The sequence below is a fragment of the Onychomys torridus genome, chromosome 15 (genome assembly GCF_903995425.1).
Source record: "Onychomys torridus chromosome 15, mOncTor1.1, whole genome shotgun sequence".
Taxonomy (NCBI): Eukaryota; Metazoa; Chordata; class Mammalia; order Rodentia; family Cricetidae; genus Onychomys; species Onychomys torridus.
In genome coordinates, this window is record NC_050457.1 from 35720060 (window position 1) to 35739250 (window position 19191).

General features: G+C 45.9%; 1 protein-coding gene across 4 annotated transcripts in view; it reads left to right on the forward strand.

Annotated features, from left to right (window-relative positions):
• The first annotated feature begins 7275 nt into the window (after nt 1–7275).
• The window catches only part of Ankrd55 (ankyrin repeat domain 55), a 96517-nt gene continuing 84601 nt past the window's right edge, over nt 7276–19191 (forward strand). Inside the window, exons 1-2 of one of the 4 annotated variants that reach the window (XM_036207185.1) lie at nt 7276–7538; nt 7759–7924. In XM_036207185.1, coding sequence (XP_036063078.1) covers nt 7870–7924 — 55 coding nt within the window. In that variant the 5' untranslated portion in view covers nt 7276–7538; nt 7759–7869. The remainder of the gene's footprint in view (nt 7539–7758; nt 7925–19191) is intronic. The other 3 variants (XM_036207186.1, XM_036207187.1, XM_036207184.1) reach the window with 3 other exon arrangements.

Here is a 19191-nt window from a genome sequence, read left to right on the forward strand (position 1 = left end):
ACTCATTTGTAGTTAAAGTAATTGGATCAGGAAACAGGCTGTAGTGAGACTTCAGCTCTCAGTTGCCTGGCTCTCTTAGACTTAGGCACTATATAGACTCATCCCACACAGCTCACACATCCTCTGTGTGAGTGCATCGCTTGTGCTCTGGTTTAATCTGGGTAAAACGTGGGACCTCCAAAAACTTGTGTCAGTTCACCTGTGGTGGCCACACAGTTAGAACACAGTTCACACACCCAGCACGTCCAAACCCCTCAATTCTCATCCTCTTGTTCACATCGCGAGATTGCAAGGATGACGTCAGAAAGTCCTTTCTGTGGGTTCTTCCAGTGGCCAGTAGTTAGTGGGTTTTCATGTCACTTTGTCAATGAACAAGACCTCAGCTTAGGTGCAGAAAGTCCTTCAGAGACATTCCGTCACTCACTGAATCTTCCCCGGTTCCCTCTCTGTATGTGCTCCAGAAATATGGAGTAGGATGCAGATGGAAAGGCCTGTGTGGAGTTTACCCCCTAGTGGAGAAGTGCCATTTGGGTTTTTGTTTGCTTTATTTTTAGAGTCTCAAGACAGTGAACACTAGAACAGCCTTGAGCTCCTGATCCTCCTGCGTCCATCTCCCTAGTGATCAGGTTACCTTCAGAGTACCATTTGCTTATCCTCAGAAGCGGGCCCTAAGACCAGGATGCCAGTTAGACACAGTTACAGCAATAAAACATCGGAGCAAACCCTAAATCTGAAACGACAGGTTTATCTCACCATGTATAAAATCAACTTGAACAAGGGCAGAGGAGATTGGGCACATTCAGGGTGGTATGGCCTTAGACTCAAGCAAGGTCAAACTGGTGTAAAAAGCCATAGACAGGACAGTGGTAGCTATTTTAAAGTTAGTTTGCCAACTATAAACATGCCCTATAAATTATAAGCATCTGAGTAAAGTGATCATGTGTTCATTTTTAAAAACCTGATCATTTCAATCATTTCTACTTTTAACAAACTTGCTTTGAAACTTGGATTGACATTGTGAGATAAGTTACAGATTATAGTGTTTATTTCTTCAGGTCTTTAAAGTGTGATGTTTGTACATTCACCTTTTGAAGTGCCAGGTCCTGTGAGCTTGTGAATACGAGGTGTGTGCCCCTCGCCACCGTCAAGACAACCATTGACGACCATTTCTAGCAGCACAAACCCTCATGCCCATTGTGCTCATCCCACTTTCTAGAAAGCACTCATGAGGTCTCTGTCTGCATGTTTTGTTTTGTTGCCAAGAGTGCTTTATAGAGGGGATCTCAGTATGTGGTCCTTTCTGTCTGGTCTCTTTGACTCAGCATCATGCACTAACATCCACCCATTACCAAAGATGCTCTGCTCAATGAAATAAACCAGACTGGGAAAGACAAACAACATGTCTCCTCCTCTCATCTACAGGATGTATGTGCACTATGTGTGTGTAAATGTATGTGTGTGTGCATATGTGTGTATACGTGTGTGCACATGTGCGTATATGTGTATGCATGTGTGTGAATGTGTTTGTATATCTGTGTGTATCTATGTGTTTGTGCACTATGTGTGTGAGTGTGTATGTATGCATATGTGCATGTGTGTGTCCTTGCATGTGTATGTCGTATATGTGTGTGCACATGTGTATGTATGTGTATGTGCAGGTGTGAACATGTGTGTTTTACGTGTATGTGCATGTGTGAATGTGTGTGCGTATGTGTGTGTGTGTGTGACAGGAAAGGAGAAGGACACTATCTTTGGAAAGTGGAAAGGCATCAAGGGAGGGAAAGAAGACAAGAGAGAAACAGATGTGACTATGATCAAAGTCCACAATTACATGAATTAAAGTATCACTGCAAAATACATGTTATGATGAAGGTATGATTAAAAAACAGTACAAAGCAAAATAAACTAACTCTTTGTCCTTTAGAACCTGGGTTGTTCCCTACCATGAAGCTCTGAGTTGCTTGGTTGTCCACTGGCTCTATTCCTCTCTGAGGCTTACCTCCTAACACTTCCCCACCTCTCACAGAGCAATTGGTTTTAACTATGACACTGTCGAATCATAGTTGTTACTGTGGCTGAGGAACTGAGTTTTTAAATTTAATTTTAACTTAAACAGCCATATGTGGCTAGAGGATACTGTATATTGTAGCATGAATCTTAAAGGTACTTACTAATAAAAACAAACCAGGGTCCAGATATTGGGGTGAATGCTGGAAGATCAGAGAGACAGAACAGGCCACAGCTACCTCACCTTGCCAATTCCTCAGCTGATCCTGTTTCCTCAGACTGGATGCCTCTCAGCTGAACTGTGCTGCTCCAAAGCCTAAAAGCTTAAGCAGCCAAATGCTTCTAGTTTCCGGTCTTCACACCTTATATATCTTTCTGCTTTCTGCCATCACTCCCTGGGATTAAAGGCGTGTGTCACCATGCCTGGCTGTTTTCAATGTGGCCTTGAACTCACAGAGATCCAGACAGATTTCTTCCTCTGGAATGCTAGGATTAAAGGTGTGAGTGCCACCATTTTCTAGCCTCTGTATCTAGTGGCAGTTCTGTTCTTTGACCCCAGATAAGTTTATTAGGGTGCAAAATATTTTGGGGAACACAATACCATCACAGTACATGAACACACACTATAGTAACACCCAAACACACTTTGAACAATGGATACACGTTATTCAGTTACATTTTAAGAACATGTTGGTCCCCAATGGTTTGGGGATTTGTAAACCTGGTCCTTCACCCTGGATAGTCTGAGACACTCTGAACGAGACAGATATCAATCACAGTGCGGGCAAAAGCTCTGTCTTCCTGGCAGCGTGTTTTCCATTCTAAATTCATAAAGCAGCGTTCTGAAGAAGGAAGGGACTGGTTCAGAAGTAGAGGACCCTTCGAGGCTGGGTGGTTGTGGTCAGGAAAGCCTGTTGGAAACAGTGACCTCTGAGCTGGGGTAGAGGAGACCGAGTGAGGCACAGAATAACCAGGGATGTTCAGTACAGAAAAGGGTATGGCATTCCGGAAACAGGAAGGAGACCAGCATGCCCAGTTGCTGGGCACTGAGTGGAAGGGTGGTAAGGAACGAACTGGAGACAAAGGGCAGGACTTCATGGCCACACAGACCCTGTGTTAGTTATTTAGCGGCGCTCTTACCCTGCGAGGAAATATCCCGAAACATGACAAACCCACTAACAAGAGTTTTATTAGGATAAGAAAGAAAGGGACAGACGTGAACAGGCCTGTGGAAAACACACGTGGTCAAGAGAGAAAAGAGAGAGTGGGGGACATGGCACCTGCATACACGGACTTATGTGGTTACTCCACGCATGTGTGTAGATCACATGGTTGCACTTCAAGCTTTATGCAACCACGCAAAGCCATGGGGCCCTGGTCACACGAGACGTTTTGACCTGGAAATGGCTATTTTGAACCGGAAATAGCTAGGCGGAAGTGTCTAGGTCCGCCAGGCATGCCCAACTGTGCGGGCATGTTGTGCATTCATATCACCGTGCGTCCTCTTTTCCTCTGCCATGTTATGGGCAAGAGTTGGTGCACCACCACAGGCCATGGGTGGCTGCCATGGTTTGAGTCTGAAGTGTGAGCCACCCGTTTATAGGGTTGAACCCCAGGTGGTAGACTATCACAGGGGGTCATGTGTCCTGGCTGGCTGGAAGGGGTGGGTCATTCAGGAGCGGACATGAAAGCTTATAGCCTGGTCTTGTTTCCGGTCCTGTTCTCTCTGCTCCCTGATCTGCTACAGTGGAATAAGCTACTTTCACACTTCCTCCACCAGGGGCTCTGGGTAGCATGCCTGACTCTCTATCTTTCTCATCATGATGGCCTGAAATGGTGAGCCAAAATAAATCCTTCCTCCCTTAAGTTTCCAACTGCCAGATACTTTGTTACAGTAACAGGAAAAGTAGCCAATGGACTGTGAGTATCTACTTGCCAGGGGAGGGGCTAGCCTGCCAGGAATGCCAGAGAACTTTCAGAGTCACAGAAATATTTTTGTGGGTTGCAGTGGGACATTATGCCCTCACTCAAAATGCATCGTAAAATACAATTTTTTAAAAATACCCAACATTTTTGAAACCTAGAAGGGTGAAAGAATAATAATCACCATGAATTCTCATGGGATATTGGTGGGTGGGGTTCCCATGCTACAGATTATAATGCAGAGCTCCAAAAAGTTGTGCAGTCTGCCCAGGCCACACCTATGTAACAGACTCAAGATATGTCCCTCCCAATCTACCTGCCTGCCTTTCTTCAGAATGAGCCCACAGCAGCTGCCTTACAACATGAAAATGTCTATACCTAATACTTTGGTTTGTGTAACGATAAATACTCACATAGAAATGTATTAATTTGGGGAGATTTTATTTTGAGAGTCCTTCTCTGTGTTGATTTCTTGAAGCTGCTATAAGAAAATTATCACAAGCATAGTGGCTTCCAACAACAACAAAAACTTATTATTTCATAGTCTAGAAACCAAACGTTTGAGGTCAAGGTGCTGGCAGAGCCTGACTCCTTTCGTAGGTTCAGGAGACAGTGAGTTCCTAACATCTTCCTCCTCTTCCCTCAGAGTGTCCCTTTGAACAATACAAACCACTAAAGTTGGTTTCAAATTGAGCCCCTTGACTTCATTATAGCTGCTAAGGCTCCTTCTCAACAAGGTCATGTTCATGGGTTCAGTAGAACATGAGTATCTTTTCATGCACTACTCTACAGACCACTGAGCCCACCAGCCACACCATACAATGGTCTGGATCTTCCAGGCCATGGGCTGGAGAGTCAGCAGGAGGATGTCAGCTGCTGATCTTCTCCCGGGATCACCACCCTGCATGACCTAGCTCATCTGTCAATGTGTTTCAGCAACGTTGCTGCAGCGTCCTAGTGGTTCAAGGCAGGAGGCACATTCAATCCTTGTGGCTCCAGCATGGCCAAGAGCAGAAATTGCTCCCACAGGTGGAACTCATTGGAACACTGCACCTTTCCTGTCTTGCTCACATGTGTGTGATCAGTGTCTGTAGAAATGGCTGAAGCTCAGTGCTCTTGCTGTAGTGGTGAATGAATGCATGCCCAAGTCAATGCAAAGGAGAGTCATCTAAACCCTTCATTGTTCTCTTCCTAGGGGTTGAGTTGTGGCAATGCCTGCCAGTTCAGTAGACTTAAGCTGCCCCTCCTTGAGTATCTGCTACTATAATTAGCAGTTTTCCTTCATGTACTGATTTGTCAACTTGATGGGATCTAGAGCCTAGACACCTAGGATGCAGCAGCTGGCCATATCTATAAGGGAGTTTCTACATTGGGTTAATTAAGGTCCGAAGACCCACCAATTGTGAGTGGCACCATCCGATGGTCTGGGATAACAGGCTGAAAAAAGAATCATTCTCTGCTCCCTACAGATGCAATGTGGCATATTGCCTCAAACCCTGGCCAACGTGACTTCCCTGCCATGGTGGACTGTACTCTCAAACTATGAGCCAGATAAGCACTCCCTCCTTAAGTTGCTTTTTTTTCAAGAATTTTGTCACAGTAACAAGAAAAATAATAAACAGGATCGCCAAGGTTGTGCCACATCATTAATATAAGAGATTGGTGTTGGGAAACTTAAGAGATAGGAAATATATTTGAGTGCTGGGTTATTAAGTGTATGTATGGATGTATTTTTAATTTTTAATTGTATTTCTCTCTCTCTCTCTCTCTCTCTGTGTGTGTGTGTGTGTGTGTGTGTGTGTTTGTGGGGGGTTACATGTATGTGTGGGTGAACATGTTTGCACATAGATGTGGGAGTCAGAGTTGAAATGGGGTGTCTTCCTTGCTTGCTCGTCCCTTTATGCATTGAGGCATAGTCTCTCACTTAAAATCAGAGCTCTCTGATAGTCTAGCCACTCAGCTTGCTCCCAAAATCCTGACTCTGCCTTCCCAGCACTGAGATTACAGCCAGACTGCCACATCCACCCACCATTTATATAGATGCTAGGGATCCGAACTCTAAAATGCTAGAGCAAGAACTTGACCCACTAAGCTCTCTCTCCAGCCTCTGCTGGTATTTTTAAATAAAATGATGCAGAATATTTTGAAGGGAGGAATCCATGTCGGAAAGGAGAGTGATTAATAACATTGTTGAGTACTTAATAGCACTACTGAGTAATAGTACTATGAAGTGAATAATCGTGCTAGTGACTGAGTGCTGGTTTTATTAAGTGACTGTGATATCATTCATAGATGGCATTGTCACTGGGACGTGTGAGGCCCTTCAAGTTTTTTTTTTTTTTTTATGGAAAATAAATAATAGGTACCTAGAAAATATGAGGCAAAAGATAAGAAAGGGGTCTGCCTACAGAAGAACACAGATAATAGGTTAGATCATTCTGTGTCAAAACAATTGTAAGGGCTAAGAATGCAGTTCAGTGGTAGAGAGAGCACTTATTTAGTATATGATTTAGTATATGAAGCCTGGGTTCAGTCCCCCGTACCACATACACACACACACACACACACACACACACACACACACACACACACACACTGATTAATATAGCCATCCTCAGAGAAAAATGATTTATTTCCTGCATTTATTTCCAAATTCAAATATTTGTTAGTTAAAAAGAAAAAAAAAAAGGCTTGTCATTATCAGTGACACATAAAACGCCAGGTGATATCACAATCCCATCACTGCAGAGGGGTTGGGGGTTGGGGGACAGGAGAATCCTGGGGCTTGCTGCCTGCTAGCCTAGTCAAGTGGACAAGGCACGGGTTTTAGGGAGAGTATCTGGAAAAACAAAGGTGGCCCAAAAGTGAGATCCCTGAGATTATCCTCTGGTCTATACACACACATATGCGCGCATGAACATGTACCCACACCCATGTGTTTACACACAGATACAAAGCCCAAAACACAAGTGAAATGTACTCATTTTATAAGAACACAAACAAATGAGCTGTAGAGATGCTTTCACTTAGCAGTAAAGAGTGCCATCGAATGCAAAAGAGAGCAAGACTTCCCCACCTCGGGATTTTGAGCCTAGCGGATAAATTTGCCATTTTCTCAGCTGCTTCTCAAAGGTGTCCATTTGGTGACCCTTCCGGTTTCGTGCACAGTGCAGTAACACCCACCCTTGTGACTGCAGACTGTTTTTAGTTGGCGGCACAGAATCCTGAGCCTTGACCTACAACCTTTCAAACTCCCCTCCCCTCCCACAAGTCTCCCCTGTCAGGAGGAGACCACCGCAGGGAGCCTGGAGAAAAGCAGCGCCAGCGCATAATTGCTCAGCAAGGCACGTGGCCTGCAGCCTCCCGCTACAATATTTACGTCCTATTCCATTGAGAGGGCCCCTCTCTGCTCACGTGACCCAAATGCAGTTCTCACTGCGCCAAGAACAAACAGCCCGAACGGAACGCAGTCTGCGCCGGCGGCTCCGCACATGCTCCGTCTGGCCCCGAGAATCCTCACTCACTCATTGAGGTTTCCATTGGTTTAAAACAACCTTCCAGCCTCGGAGGCTCGGAGACCTGCAGCGCCTTCCTGGCCCAGATCCAAGGTAGGCACCCCAACGAGGACGGTTTTATTCTAGGATTTGGACTGTTCTATCTGTTTGGGGGGGGAGGGGTGTGTAATACTCACACATGGGTGTAGATGATGAATGGGAGAGTAACTCTTCCTCCCCGCGGTTTTTAGAAGAAGAGTCTTTTTACCTCTTTACAACGTCGGCCTTGAAGGCAACCTGCAGATCTAATAATGCACACTTAATTCTCCAACAGGAGCCTCGGCCAGCCATGCTGAAGCTGACTGACGTGTTGGCTGCAGCGGATGAGACGGTGTTTTCTCCTCTCCAGAGCCCTGGATGTTTTTTGCCATTCTTATGGTAAACGATGAGACAGGCTACCATGGATTTCAGCACCTCACCTGTGTTTGATCAGCAGAAAGGTAGAATGATGCTTTACTACGTCTTTCGGTGCTGAGTACCACAGACGGGATTTCCAGTTGTAAGGAAAGATGTGAGCGTGTGTGTGTGTGTGTGTGTGTGTGTGTGTGTGTGTGTGTGTGTGTGTGTGTGTGTACCTGTTAAGAATGTTTTCCTCTAGCTTGATAAGCTTTTAGGAAGAGAAAAAACAAACCTATAGGCTTTCTGATTGCTGACGTATTCCTAGCCCCATTTTAAAGCTTGGGTTTAAGGCATACCAGCTAATTTAGATAGTGTCATCTTTATGCCATGTCTTAAAGCATATTAGAGAAAGTGATATCCGAATACATCCCATGCCTCTTTCAGCCTGTAAATCTCATATTTTGTCACTACCACCTTCCCAAGCGACTGTGGATTCCTCTCCAGGACAGACAGGACCCACAGATGATGCCGACACAATAGCTCATTGAAGGCTGTGCAGTGACTTAATGCTATGTTATTTAATTGCGATGACAGAGTATTTTTTCTTACCCTTCATTTGCATAAAGGAGGTCATCTTCCACAGGAGAAGTAGGCTGTGAAATTAATTCATCCTAACCATCCTCGCAGCCATTTAGCCTGTGTGTGTGATTTTGCATATGCTGTGTGTCTCCACGGATCTGTTGGTCATCTGTGTGATTACACAGTTCTTCTGTGCATACTGGTGGGGGTGGGGGGTGGCTTCCACTTTTTAAATCTAACAGACATTTCTACAACCTTGTTATGAAATAGCTGGCGTCTAACCCCCTCTTTACACTGAGATTTTTTCAGCACCTCAAGATCCTTTGATGGTGTCTTGCTTTCAACTTCAGCATGAAATGGAGGCTTGGGGAAGCCTCATTAGGAAAATCCATTTCTTCTTTCTTTTTTTCCAAATGCCGCTGCTTCAGGCCAGTGTTGCCTCCCTGGATCTACATCGGGCTTCATGAGCGAATGATGTTTGCTCAGTGGGGTTCTCAAATAATAGCTTAGATTTCAGAGGCAGTTGATAGATAGAGTCTTCTCCAAGTGGAGAGAGAGAGAGAGAGAGAGAGAGAGAGAGAGAGAGAGAGATCGAGCCTTGATAACATTTTGATTCACTTTGAGTCTGGAGACAGGCACTGTAGGGCAGAGCTTAGTCTAGTTCCCCTGACCACCCTCTTTTCCTCCCTGTACATTTTGTTCTATTGATGTCGATCAGTAGATGAGGACTCTGCTTAGAACCAAACTGTTCGTGCTGGCCAGAGAACAGTGCTGCTGAGCCATGGAACCACAGAGAAACACAATGGGCTTATTTGGGGGACTATTTTGAGGGAGCAGGGACTGATTACAGAACAAGTCCTTCAAAATGAAGCCATCTGTTCCAGCGTGGTGCTTTCTGTCTGGAGTGAGCTCAGGGCGTACCTAAGTGCTGATTTAGAGTTTTCTTCTTGCAGCATCATTTATGGGGGCAGTTCACAGCAGCTCCTCTACCTGATTCACCCCATAATATTAACCCTTTCCTTGCTATCTCTGCCCATCTCACTCCTTTCTCTCTGAAATTAGTACTCAGTAGAAACAGAGGCTCCTACAGTTGCAGCTCTGAATGGCAATTCAGTTTAGCTTTGAACCTTAGCCTGTTACCTAACCTCTCTTGGCTTTCATTTCCTTAGCGGGACAATGATGGGGATGATGTTTACATAGCAGGATCATTACAAACATCCAAAATGATACTTACGGAGCGGTGGCCAGATTGCTGAGGTGCCGCGTTTCCAAATCATGACTGCTGCTGCTGCTGCTCTTGCTGGGTTTAGTGCCACCTGACCTCCTCTTGGCCTCCAGTTTAAATGTTCCCATCCTCAGTCAGGATGCTCAGTCGCTGCTGGGTGACCAGGTTGCACTCCATTTACCGTTCAGACCTGCAGAGGGTCACTCAGAGTTAAGTTCTGAGAGACAATGAACAGAAGCAATGCCCGTTGGTTCTGCTACTCTACTAACCCCTCCTCTACCTTAAAAGCATGGGAGAGCCTAATAGGCTTTCAGACCTGCATAGATCTCAATATCATGTCATTTAGCAAATGGTGCTAAAAGGACTAGAAAGCTGAGTGTGATCACGTCAGTTTGATATCTGATATTAAAGTGGGAGCTTGCTTCATTCACCCTGTGCATCGGCCTGGTGTTGCAGTATCTCCAGGAGTGGTGCGCCTCTTCAGGGGATCTTAAAGAGTAAATAAATAAAAACAGGCTGAGTGTGGAACTTTAGGGAAGGATTTTACTATGGACCCTAACAAACAGAGAACAGAGACAAGCAGCACCAGATTTACGGGCATATGTGGACAAAGACATTTCTTCTGGTAGAAGCTTACGTATGTTCTGGAAACTTTCTCTAGGGACATGTGGACAAATGTCTACCTCCTCCTTATAGACCACCATGGGCTGGGAGAACCAATGCATTTCTTGGATTTGTTTACAGAGCAAAGATGAGTTACAGGATCATGAGTGACCCCCCCCACCAAGCTACCACACCACCAAAAAATATCTCACGCCAACATGGATGAGTTGCATAGATGGAGTCCTCCTTTACTGAACCATCCATAGCCTGTATGTTCTAATACCTCCCAGGACCCCAAGACCACATAGGGTAGAATTACGTACAAATGTCTGGACGTGTAGGAGGGAGTGGACAGCATCTAAGGCAAGACTCCAATGATCCCCCCAATCCCTCCTTCCTGTGAAAGAGTGTTCACAGTCAACAGACTGCATCTTGAGGGTCTCCTGCAAGTAACCACGGCTGCTCTGATGAAAATGGCAGCTATTATGCTCAGGGGATAATGTTCTACGGTGGATATCACACAGCCCACTGGCTCTTGAACTTGACTGGACAAGAAATAGGCTGAAGGTTGGGGAGGCATTGAAAATGGTGGTGCCTGCCTCCCACCTGTGGAGTTTTCAATCAGATGGGTATGGATATGGCTTGGTCCCCACCCCCGGGGTGTTCCAATATGAAGCAAAGATTGCAAACTGCTCAGTTCATCCCCCTAACATTTCGGGGGGTGGGGAGGATGATAAGTGAGGCAAGAGCAGCTCGAGGTAGCTCTTGCAATAATCACAATAATCTTCCTGTTACTAACAGAGAGGACCCAGACCCGGGTGCTCTCTATGCAGACTACAGAGCCCTTGTAAGCTTCCAATGCATGGAGCTCTCTGGCCTGGCATCTGCTGGAGGGAAGCACAGACCAGAACTCAGCTCATGGCTGTGAGGAGAATGGGGGAGCCGCATGCAGGGCTCTAAGGAGGTAAATCTCTACGACTACATTTTTTTTCTATAAAGTCTTGTCTCAAGTGTCTATGCCCTCCTGAGCCGACAGCTCTCTTTGCCTTCAGTCTCCTCTCTCGTGTGCTGTAGATGGTTTTGCAGATCTGCGAGGTCTCTGTGCGAGGTCTCTGTGGGCTTCGGGACCAGGTTGTCTGACTGGGCCCAGATTCTGGCTTGCTTTGGGAACTTCAGAGGGAGAAAGGCTGAGTCTGCCAGGCTCCCTGCTCCTGTGTCTTGTGCTTTTTGCTCTCACCATAGCAACAGCTCTGGTCCCACCTGTTCCTCCTGGCTGGCTTCCCTCTCAAAGCCCACATGCAAGAAAGAAGTGTAGTAAAATGACTTACTACAGAACCACAGAGGTTCCTGCCCCACTCGACATGCTCCCAAACTGAGGGGAATCTGCATTTCCACCTCTGCCACAACTTGTAGAAAGAAAAGCTTTGCTGTGCCTGATGGGATCCCGGGCCTCAGAGAGAAAACAGGAGACACAGCACAGCCACTCTCCATGGCCTCCTTTGTCCTGGTTAGTCAGCCCCGGTGTCGGCCACAGTGAGGAGGCCAGGTCCTATTGCAGTTCTGTGGGGAAACGGATCTGATGAGGCTGAGTGGGTTGTGTGCAGTCATCTCGGGACTGCAGGCTCCTCACAGCCTGGGTCTCTTGTAGAAGCATTGTGGTCAGGATGAGAGGGAAGGCCTGGTCTACTGCTCAGGGTAGTACAGTTAACAAGTATCCTTAAGCTACTGCAATGAAGCACCGTCCATGGGGCACTTATGACAATGGAATCTTCTCTCCCACAGTTCTGGAAGACCCGTGTGAAATCAAAAGGTCAGCAGGAGCATATACTCCTTCTAGAACTTTCAAGGCAGCATCATTCTTGCCTCGTCCACTTTCAGGCTGTCATTACTTCCACCTTTGCCTCTTCTCTGTCAGACTGTGTGTACGCATCTCCTCTGTGTATGTAGTCCATGGTGCAAGGTCTCAAACTCCTGCTCTAGACAGTGCAGGGGAAATGCCTCATAATCTGTGACTTAACCCCAGTGTTTCATATCTAAGGTGCGTGTGTGTGTGTGTGTGTGTGTGTGTGTGTGTGTGTGGTGTGTCTATGCACGTGCACGCGTGCATGCACCACATAGAGCAATAATCAGAGGTTCCAGGAGTTAGGACATGAACACATCTCTAGAGCTACATCAAATGAGACCTCTCGGAAAGCAGATGTGCTGGGTAGTGTTTTGTCAGCCTGACTCAAGCTGGGGTCGTCAGGTAAGAGGGAACCTCAGCTAAGAAAATGACACTCTGTCATATAGGCTTATAGCAAGTCTGTGGAGGCATTTTCTTAATTGTTGATGTGGGAAGGCCCAGCCCTCTGTGGGCAGAGCCATGCCTTAGGCAGGTGGTCCTGGGTTGTGTAAGAAAGCAGGTGGAGAGCCATAGAGAGCAAGCCACTAAGTGGCCTTTCTCCATGGTCTCTGCTTCAGTTCCTACCTCGAGGTTGCTTTGAGCTCCTGCTCTGAATTCCTTTCAGGATGGACTCCAAGCTACAAAGATGACATAAACCCTTCCTACCTCAAGTTGCTCTTGGTTATGGTGTTCAGCCCAATGCTAGAAAACCAAACTAAGACCTAAGGCAAAGTCATAACATAACATGGTTTTGGGTAAAAATCCATTCTTATTTATGGTATTTGGAAAGTTGGTGTGTAAGAGAGAACATCTCTTTGGTGCCTACTTTGAACAGGCATTGTGTGTGGATAACACAGTGGGAGAGCTGATGTCTACTGAGCACTTAGCCTCCTGTGCTAAGAACTACACCTAGGCCAAGTCATAGAATTCTACTCTCTGCTTCTTTCTTTTATTCCCCTTTATCAGCAGAATTCAGAAGCTTGTGACCTAACCCAACACGACCACAGAGTAGAACAGCAAAGCTGGGATTCTAGCTAAGTCTGTTTCTCTTCAAATCCCTGCCCTTTTTTTGCCACAGAATGTTGTTTTATTAGGCAGCCATAAAACCTAACAGGAAAGTTAAGGCATCAACAACAACAAAAAATTACATGATGAACCACTTTGTTTTACAATCAAGCTGTTAATCCCGTGGTATTTTAGATCAACACACAAATGTGCTGACTTTAGCACTCAACTTCTCATGTAAAATGGTAAGGGCAAACAAAGAAGCTTGTATTTTGCTGAAAAAGCAAAAGTTAAAACTGCAGGGCCACAGTCAGAAGCCTCCAGAGGAGGAATAAGCAAATTTGAAAGGCTCTGAGGGCGAGAGAAGGGAGGGCAGGCGGAGGAGGCAGTGAAGAGGAGTACTCATTTGGGTACGGTTGGTGGTTTCAGGCTGAAAGACTGAATTGGAGGTTGGTGTTCTGATCCATGACGGTTCAGGTGAAAGGGAGTGAGTACATTGCAAATCGCTACCCACAGGATTAGAATCGGAGTCTCTGCTGCCTCTGAGTTGATGCTCAGCCTTGTCCCTCTCTGGCTTAAGAAAGAAGAACAGAGGGAAAGAGGGATGGAAGAAGAATCACTTTGCCCAAGTGTACTAGGAATCTTAAAAGTCTTATTAATAAAAACAAACCTGAGGCCAGTTATTGGGGTGAATGCTGGAAGATCAGAGACACAGAACAAGCCACAGCTACCTCACCTCGCCAGTTCCTCAGTTGGTCTTATTTCCTCAGACTGGAAGCTTCTGAGTCCTCATCCACATGAATCTCAGCTAAACTGTGCTGCTCCAAAGCCTGAATGCTTAACCAGCCAAATGTTGCTAGTTTCTGGTCTTCACGCCTTATATAATCTTTCTCTTTCTGCCCCCACTCCCTGGGATTAAAGGCTCGCTTTCTGGGATTAAAGATGTGTGTCACCATGCCTGGCTGTTTCCAATGTGGAACTTGAACTTGAACTCACAGAGATCCGGCTGGCTCTGCCTCCCAAGTGCTGGGATTAAAGGCGTGCACTACCACCACCCAGCTTCTGCTATGGCTTGCTCTGACCCATTTTCTAGCCACCATTTTTGGCTCTATATCTAGTGGCTGTCTGTTCTCTGACCCCAGACAAATTTATTAGGGTGCACAATATTTTGGGGAACACAATACCACCATACCCAAGTTCTGGGCCACTCAAGACCAAGGCTGCTTCTGCTTCCTTCTCTGTTCTGCCCACTTCTTCCTATCAGCCAGCTCTGGAGACAGGTTATGAGAGACTGTCCATCCCGGAGACGGCCAAGGCTTGTATCCGTTAGGATGCCAGGAGATCCCAGCTCCAGCAACCTGAGCATCCCCTTCCTTCACCCTTCCCAGCACCTTTAATGGGGGTGAACAGAAGGGAGCGTGTGGCAGATATTTGCCCAACAACTACCGGTCACCCCTTAACAAGGCATGACTGAGTGCTGGACACAAGGAGAGTGAAGATAGAGGTTGCATTCTTCACCCCAGGACAGATCTGTTGCTAGGGGTTGGAGTCTGGGAATGGTATCCAGGGACTGAAGAACCCCAGCTTGGGGAGCCACGTCTCTGGTATCGACTCTGTTGTTTCTCATGACATTCCCAGATCCATTTCAGATGCCTAAGCCTCAACGCAGGCAGAACTGAACTGGATTGCCACACTGTGAGTTCTCCATCTTCTCTTCATCAATTCCACTGTGTTGCAGCACAGAGCGTCTCTGTAGGTCCCTTCTTGCCTATGGAGTTCCCCTCTGTGGGGACACCGTTTTGCCACCTAAAAGAAAAGAAAACCACTACACTTCTAGCTGTTATTTTGGTGAAACCAACATCTTACCCACCCACAAAATAAGGGCCAAGGTGAGAAGGCAAAGATCTGAGGCAGGGAGGCTAGAGTTTCTGTGAAAAGGGGCATGTGGCTGGGCTAGCCGCCATCTCACAGAAAGACTGCTTCCAGCGGTTGTCACATGCTGAGTGTGCTCGGAATTCTCTGAAAGCCTGTGGAGCATTTAGTGCTGTGTCTGCTGATTCTATTGAGTCATGAACGATCTGTGTTTCAGATGTTCTGATTTGCCTTTTAAAGTCATGAGAGTTTCACCCCACGATTAACTCTAACAGAGGGGTGTGTGTGTGTGTGTGTGTGTGTGTGTGTGCGCGCGCGCGCTATTAAGTATCCTTCATTTGTTTTTGTTTGTGAAAATTGAGGCTAGCACTTGGTCATTAGAAAAGACTGTTCTGTGCCATTGGTTATATTGCGGAAGGAGAAGTCATTCTGCACAGGAAGCATTTCCATTTCTAATGTGCCCTCAGGACATAAAATATATACACATAGCAGGCAAGGGCTCCAATCAGTTTTTAGCTTTTTATTTGAAAATAATCTCTTGTGTAGAGGTGATATATGCACGCTTGGGGATGTACACTGGGAGGTCAGAAAAAGATATAGGTGTCCTGCTCTATCTCTGCTGCCGAATTCCCTTGAAAAGAAACCCAAAGCAATACAAGAGTAATCACAGGCCAACAATGTAGTTATTACCTTATCTAGTGAAGAAATTTGTTCTTCATAGCCTTACCCCAGCCTGTTCCCAGCTCCTCAGTAGCAAGATGGTTGGTTCTACAGCACTCATGGGTATCAGCTTCCAGAGAGAACCAATCCAGCCAAGGCTGTTAACCTCTATTAACATTTACAGTAAGAGCTAGAGCTCCATTTCCTGTCTCAGGCATTGTGGCAAAAATCTTCATTCCGACCATCTCGTTTAATCCTTGCCACAGACCCTGAGATAGACTCTGTGTTTGCTCTACCCAGGGTTGTATGACTGCCTGAGCCAACAAGACAAGGACCGAGCAGCCTTGCTAACTCAGGCTACATGTCCCGGCCCCTTCTCTATGCTACCAGTCCACCCCACCAATCTTTTGCTGATAGGTAGCACTAGGAGGCTAAGAAAGTTGGAGATCTTAGCAGAGCTCGCTTCTTCCTCCTCTCATTTGCTGCCCCTGGGCTGGGCTCTGCAGAGAGATGGTCCAAGAAACCTCAGCTCATAGCGGCAGCCCAGGCTCTTCCAGGATGGGGTGAAACATTCTCCGTGGAGGCTGGTCTGTGGAGCAAAGAACGGGGAGAGGAGGAGGGGCTCAAAGAGTGAGAAAGCACTGGAAGGGGAACATCGGAAGCCTGTGGTGGCTGGAAGATTTGCTTCTGCACCCCCTCAGCTTCCTAGCCCCCTTCAGCTTCCGAGCCCCCCTTCAGCTTCCGAGCCCCCCTTCAGCTTCCCAGCCCCCCTTCAGATTCTGAGCCCCCCCTCTCAAATTGTTCTGTGTAGCAACAAGTTAACATTTCTCCAGAAGACAGTTCAGAGACCCGGGGTGCTATAAACAAAAGCACATGACACAGCCCCCTGACAAAGAAGAATCTTTTCAACCTGGCCCTTCCCTGGTTTGTAGCTGGAGTTTTCTCCATTCCCTCCCAGTCTCCAGCCGCTCAGACCCAAATCAACACACAGAGACTTATATTACTTATAAACTGTATGGCCGTGGCAGGCTTCTTGCTATCTGGTTCTTATATCTTAAATTAATCCGTTTCTATTAATCTGTAAGTTGCCACGTGGCTTGTGGCTTACCGGTACTTTACATCTCACTTCTCATGGTGGCGGCGGCTGGCAGCATTTCCTGACTCAGCCTTCCACTTCCCAGAATTCTCTTCTCGGCTTATCCTGCCTATTCTATACTTCCTGCCTGGCTACTGGCCAGTCGGCATTTTATTTATCAATCAATCAGAGCATCACATTCACAGCATACAGAACGACATCCCCAGCACTGGTGGGATGCGGTCCTGTCAGTTTTGTCACTGAGACCACACCTTGAATCAGAACTCACAGCTGTTTTTTAAGATCTTGGTTTTCAAATCGGTGAGAGGGGCATCTAAATCCACCTGAGATTGTGCTCTTAGTCTTTGCTTATGTAATGTTATGTGAAAACATTGTCCCAGGCTTTGGACATAAGCAGGCCGATGGGTAGGGACCATTGAACATAGCGAGGAACTGAGACAGATGCAAAGGGATCTACTTTCTGATGGTCCTAGAACAATTTAAAGATGGATCCTAAAACTGCTGTTACAACACTTGGGTACCATCCAAATTTCTCAGCTTTATATTGCCTTAGTAATTACTGTAGTTTTGAGGCAGACCCTTATTATTCTAATAATTATAGTTTTATAATATTTGGGTATTTCATAGAAGAAATCTCCTTCAATATTGATTTGTTTTAGTTAAATGAGATATCCTTGCCCACTCTTTTGTTTCTTCTTTGTGTTTGTTTATGTGTGGGGTATGGTAGCACAGTCATGCACTCTCTGTAAGTAATAATGACACTTTTGGAGTTGGAAGTTAACTTAATGAGCATATAACCCCACACTCTCCCTCTTTAATGTGAGGACTGAAACACGGAAGGATGGTCACTGAAGCCACACCGACTACTCCGATTATAAGGGCGCCTCATACAGTTTAATGTCTGGGCCCCCAGCTCTTCTCACCTTGTAAGTCAAGATGCTGCTGCTAAAAAGGTGTGATATAAAGGTCGAATTGGTTAATACAATCAGCGTACCTGGAGCTGTGTCTGGCCCATGGTAATTGCTTAGTAAGTGCTACTGTGGGCTGTGGGGACTTAGCAAGATAGTTACAACAATCCCCTTAAGATTTTTTATCAAGATTTAATGAAGTAGCTCATGCAAAGCCCTTGGAGCACCGCAGCCCATAACGATGACTTGGAAAGATGACTATTACAAATGACTCATCTGAGGTCTTTGGACAAGCCATCTCCCCAAGTTCAAGCTGTCTTCTCCTCTGTCACAGATTCATGACAGCGCACCTGTTTTCAATTGGTTGGTGCTGAAAACCATAGCAGAAGAAAACAAACCTCCTCAGGCCACTGGTAGATCTCAGAATGTTGCTACTGGTCTTACCTCATTACCCTTTGTCTACAGTGGGAGGATACATATCCACAAACCAAAGTGTCTTTATGTCCTGTCTTTTAATAGCAACGAATTCGTTTATTACTGGATTTATCCAGTAGAATGTAATTTTCAATTTTGTGTTTACAAATTCAAATGGTCCATTAATGCTTCTCTCTCTCTCTCTCTCTCTCTCTCTCTCTCTCTCTCTGTGTGTGTGTGTGTGTGTGTGTGTGTGTGTGTGTGTGTGTATTCACCAGTTTAGAGTAAGCTTAGAAAATACAATTTTTTTTAAAGAGTATCACTCTCTTTCTGCATGAATTGTTCATTTCTTGATCATTTTGGCATCCATCTTCACATTTTAAGAAAATCCTCTCTCACACACACTGTTGTGTTCCTGACACAAGCTTCACCACCTTCCCTGGCTGTGTGATCAATATCACTGCTGTGCTTCCAACTTTGGGCTGACTGTGAGATGTATTTTTGCTACAGTGAGTCTAAACTCTAACGCGATGATGCTTCTGGGCCAGTCACACAGCTTGTACAAAGGTGCAGAATGGGAATAGGCTGATGTAAGACAGAATGGAATGTGGGCATGTGGAGAGTCTATCCTGAATCACAGTAAGGTCAAAGTTCAGTGGATTGCATGGGGTCTTTGCATGCTGGTAAGAGGGCGATTAGAGACCACAGTGCCAGGGCAGTTACAGGTCAGAGGGTAGAATCTGGGCCTACCAGCCTTCAGTTGAGTTTCACCCATGCAATGTTGACTACGTCACCTACTCACTCTGAATCTGGGTTCCTTCACCCACAAAATGAAAGTAATTGCAGTCCCCACTTCCTAAAGTGAGCATTAAATGATTAGATGTATAGAGTGCTTATCACAGTGCCTGGCCTAGACCAAGCATTATGTGAGGGTTTTTCATAATTGCAGATATTACTAAGACAGTGACAGGGTCCTCAAAAGATGCTGTGAGCCCCGCAGTAGCAGTGGGGCAGTGGGTGCCCTGCTGTGATTGGGAGGTGGTCTGCGGGAATACTTGTGAGGTAGTTTTCACTGACATTGGCTTTGCATTCTGATGTCTTCAAAAGTGCTCCCAAAAGTTAGA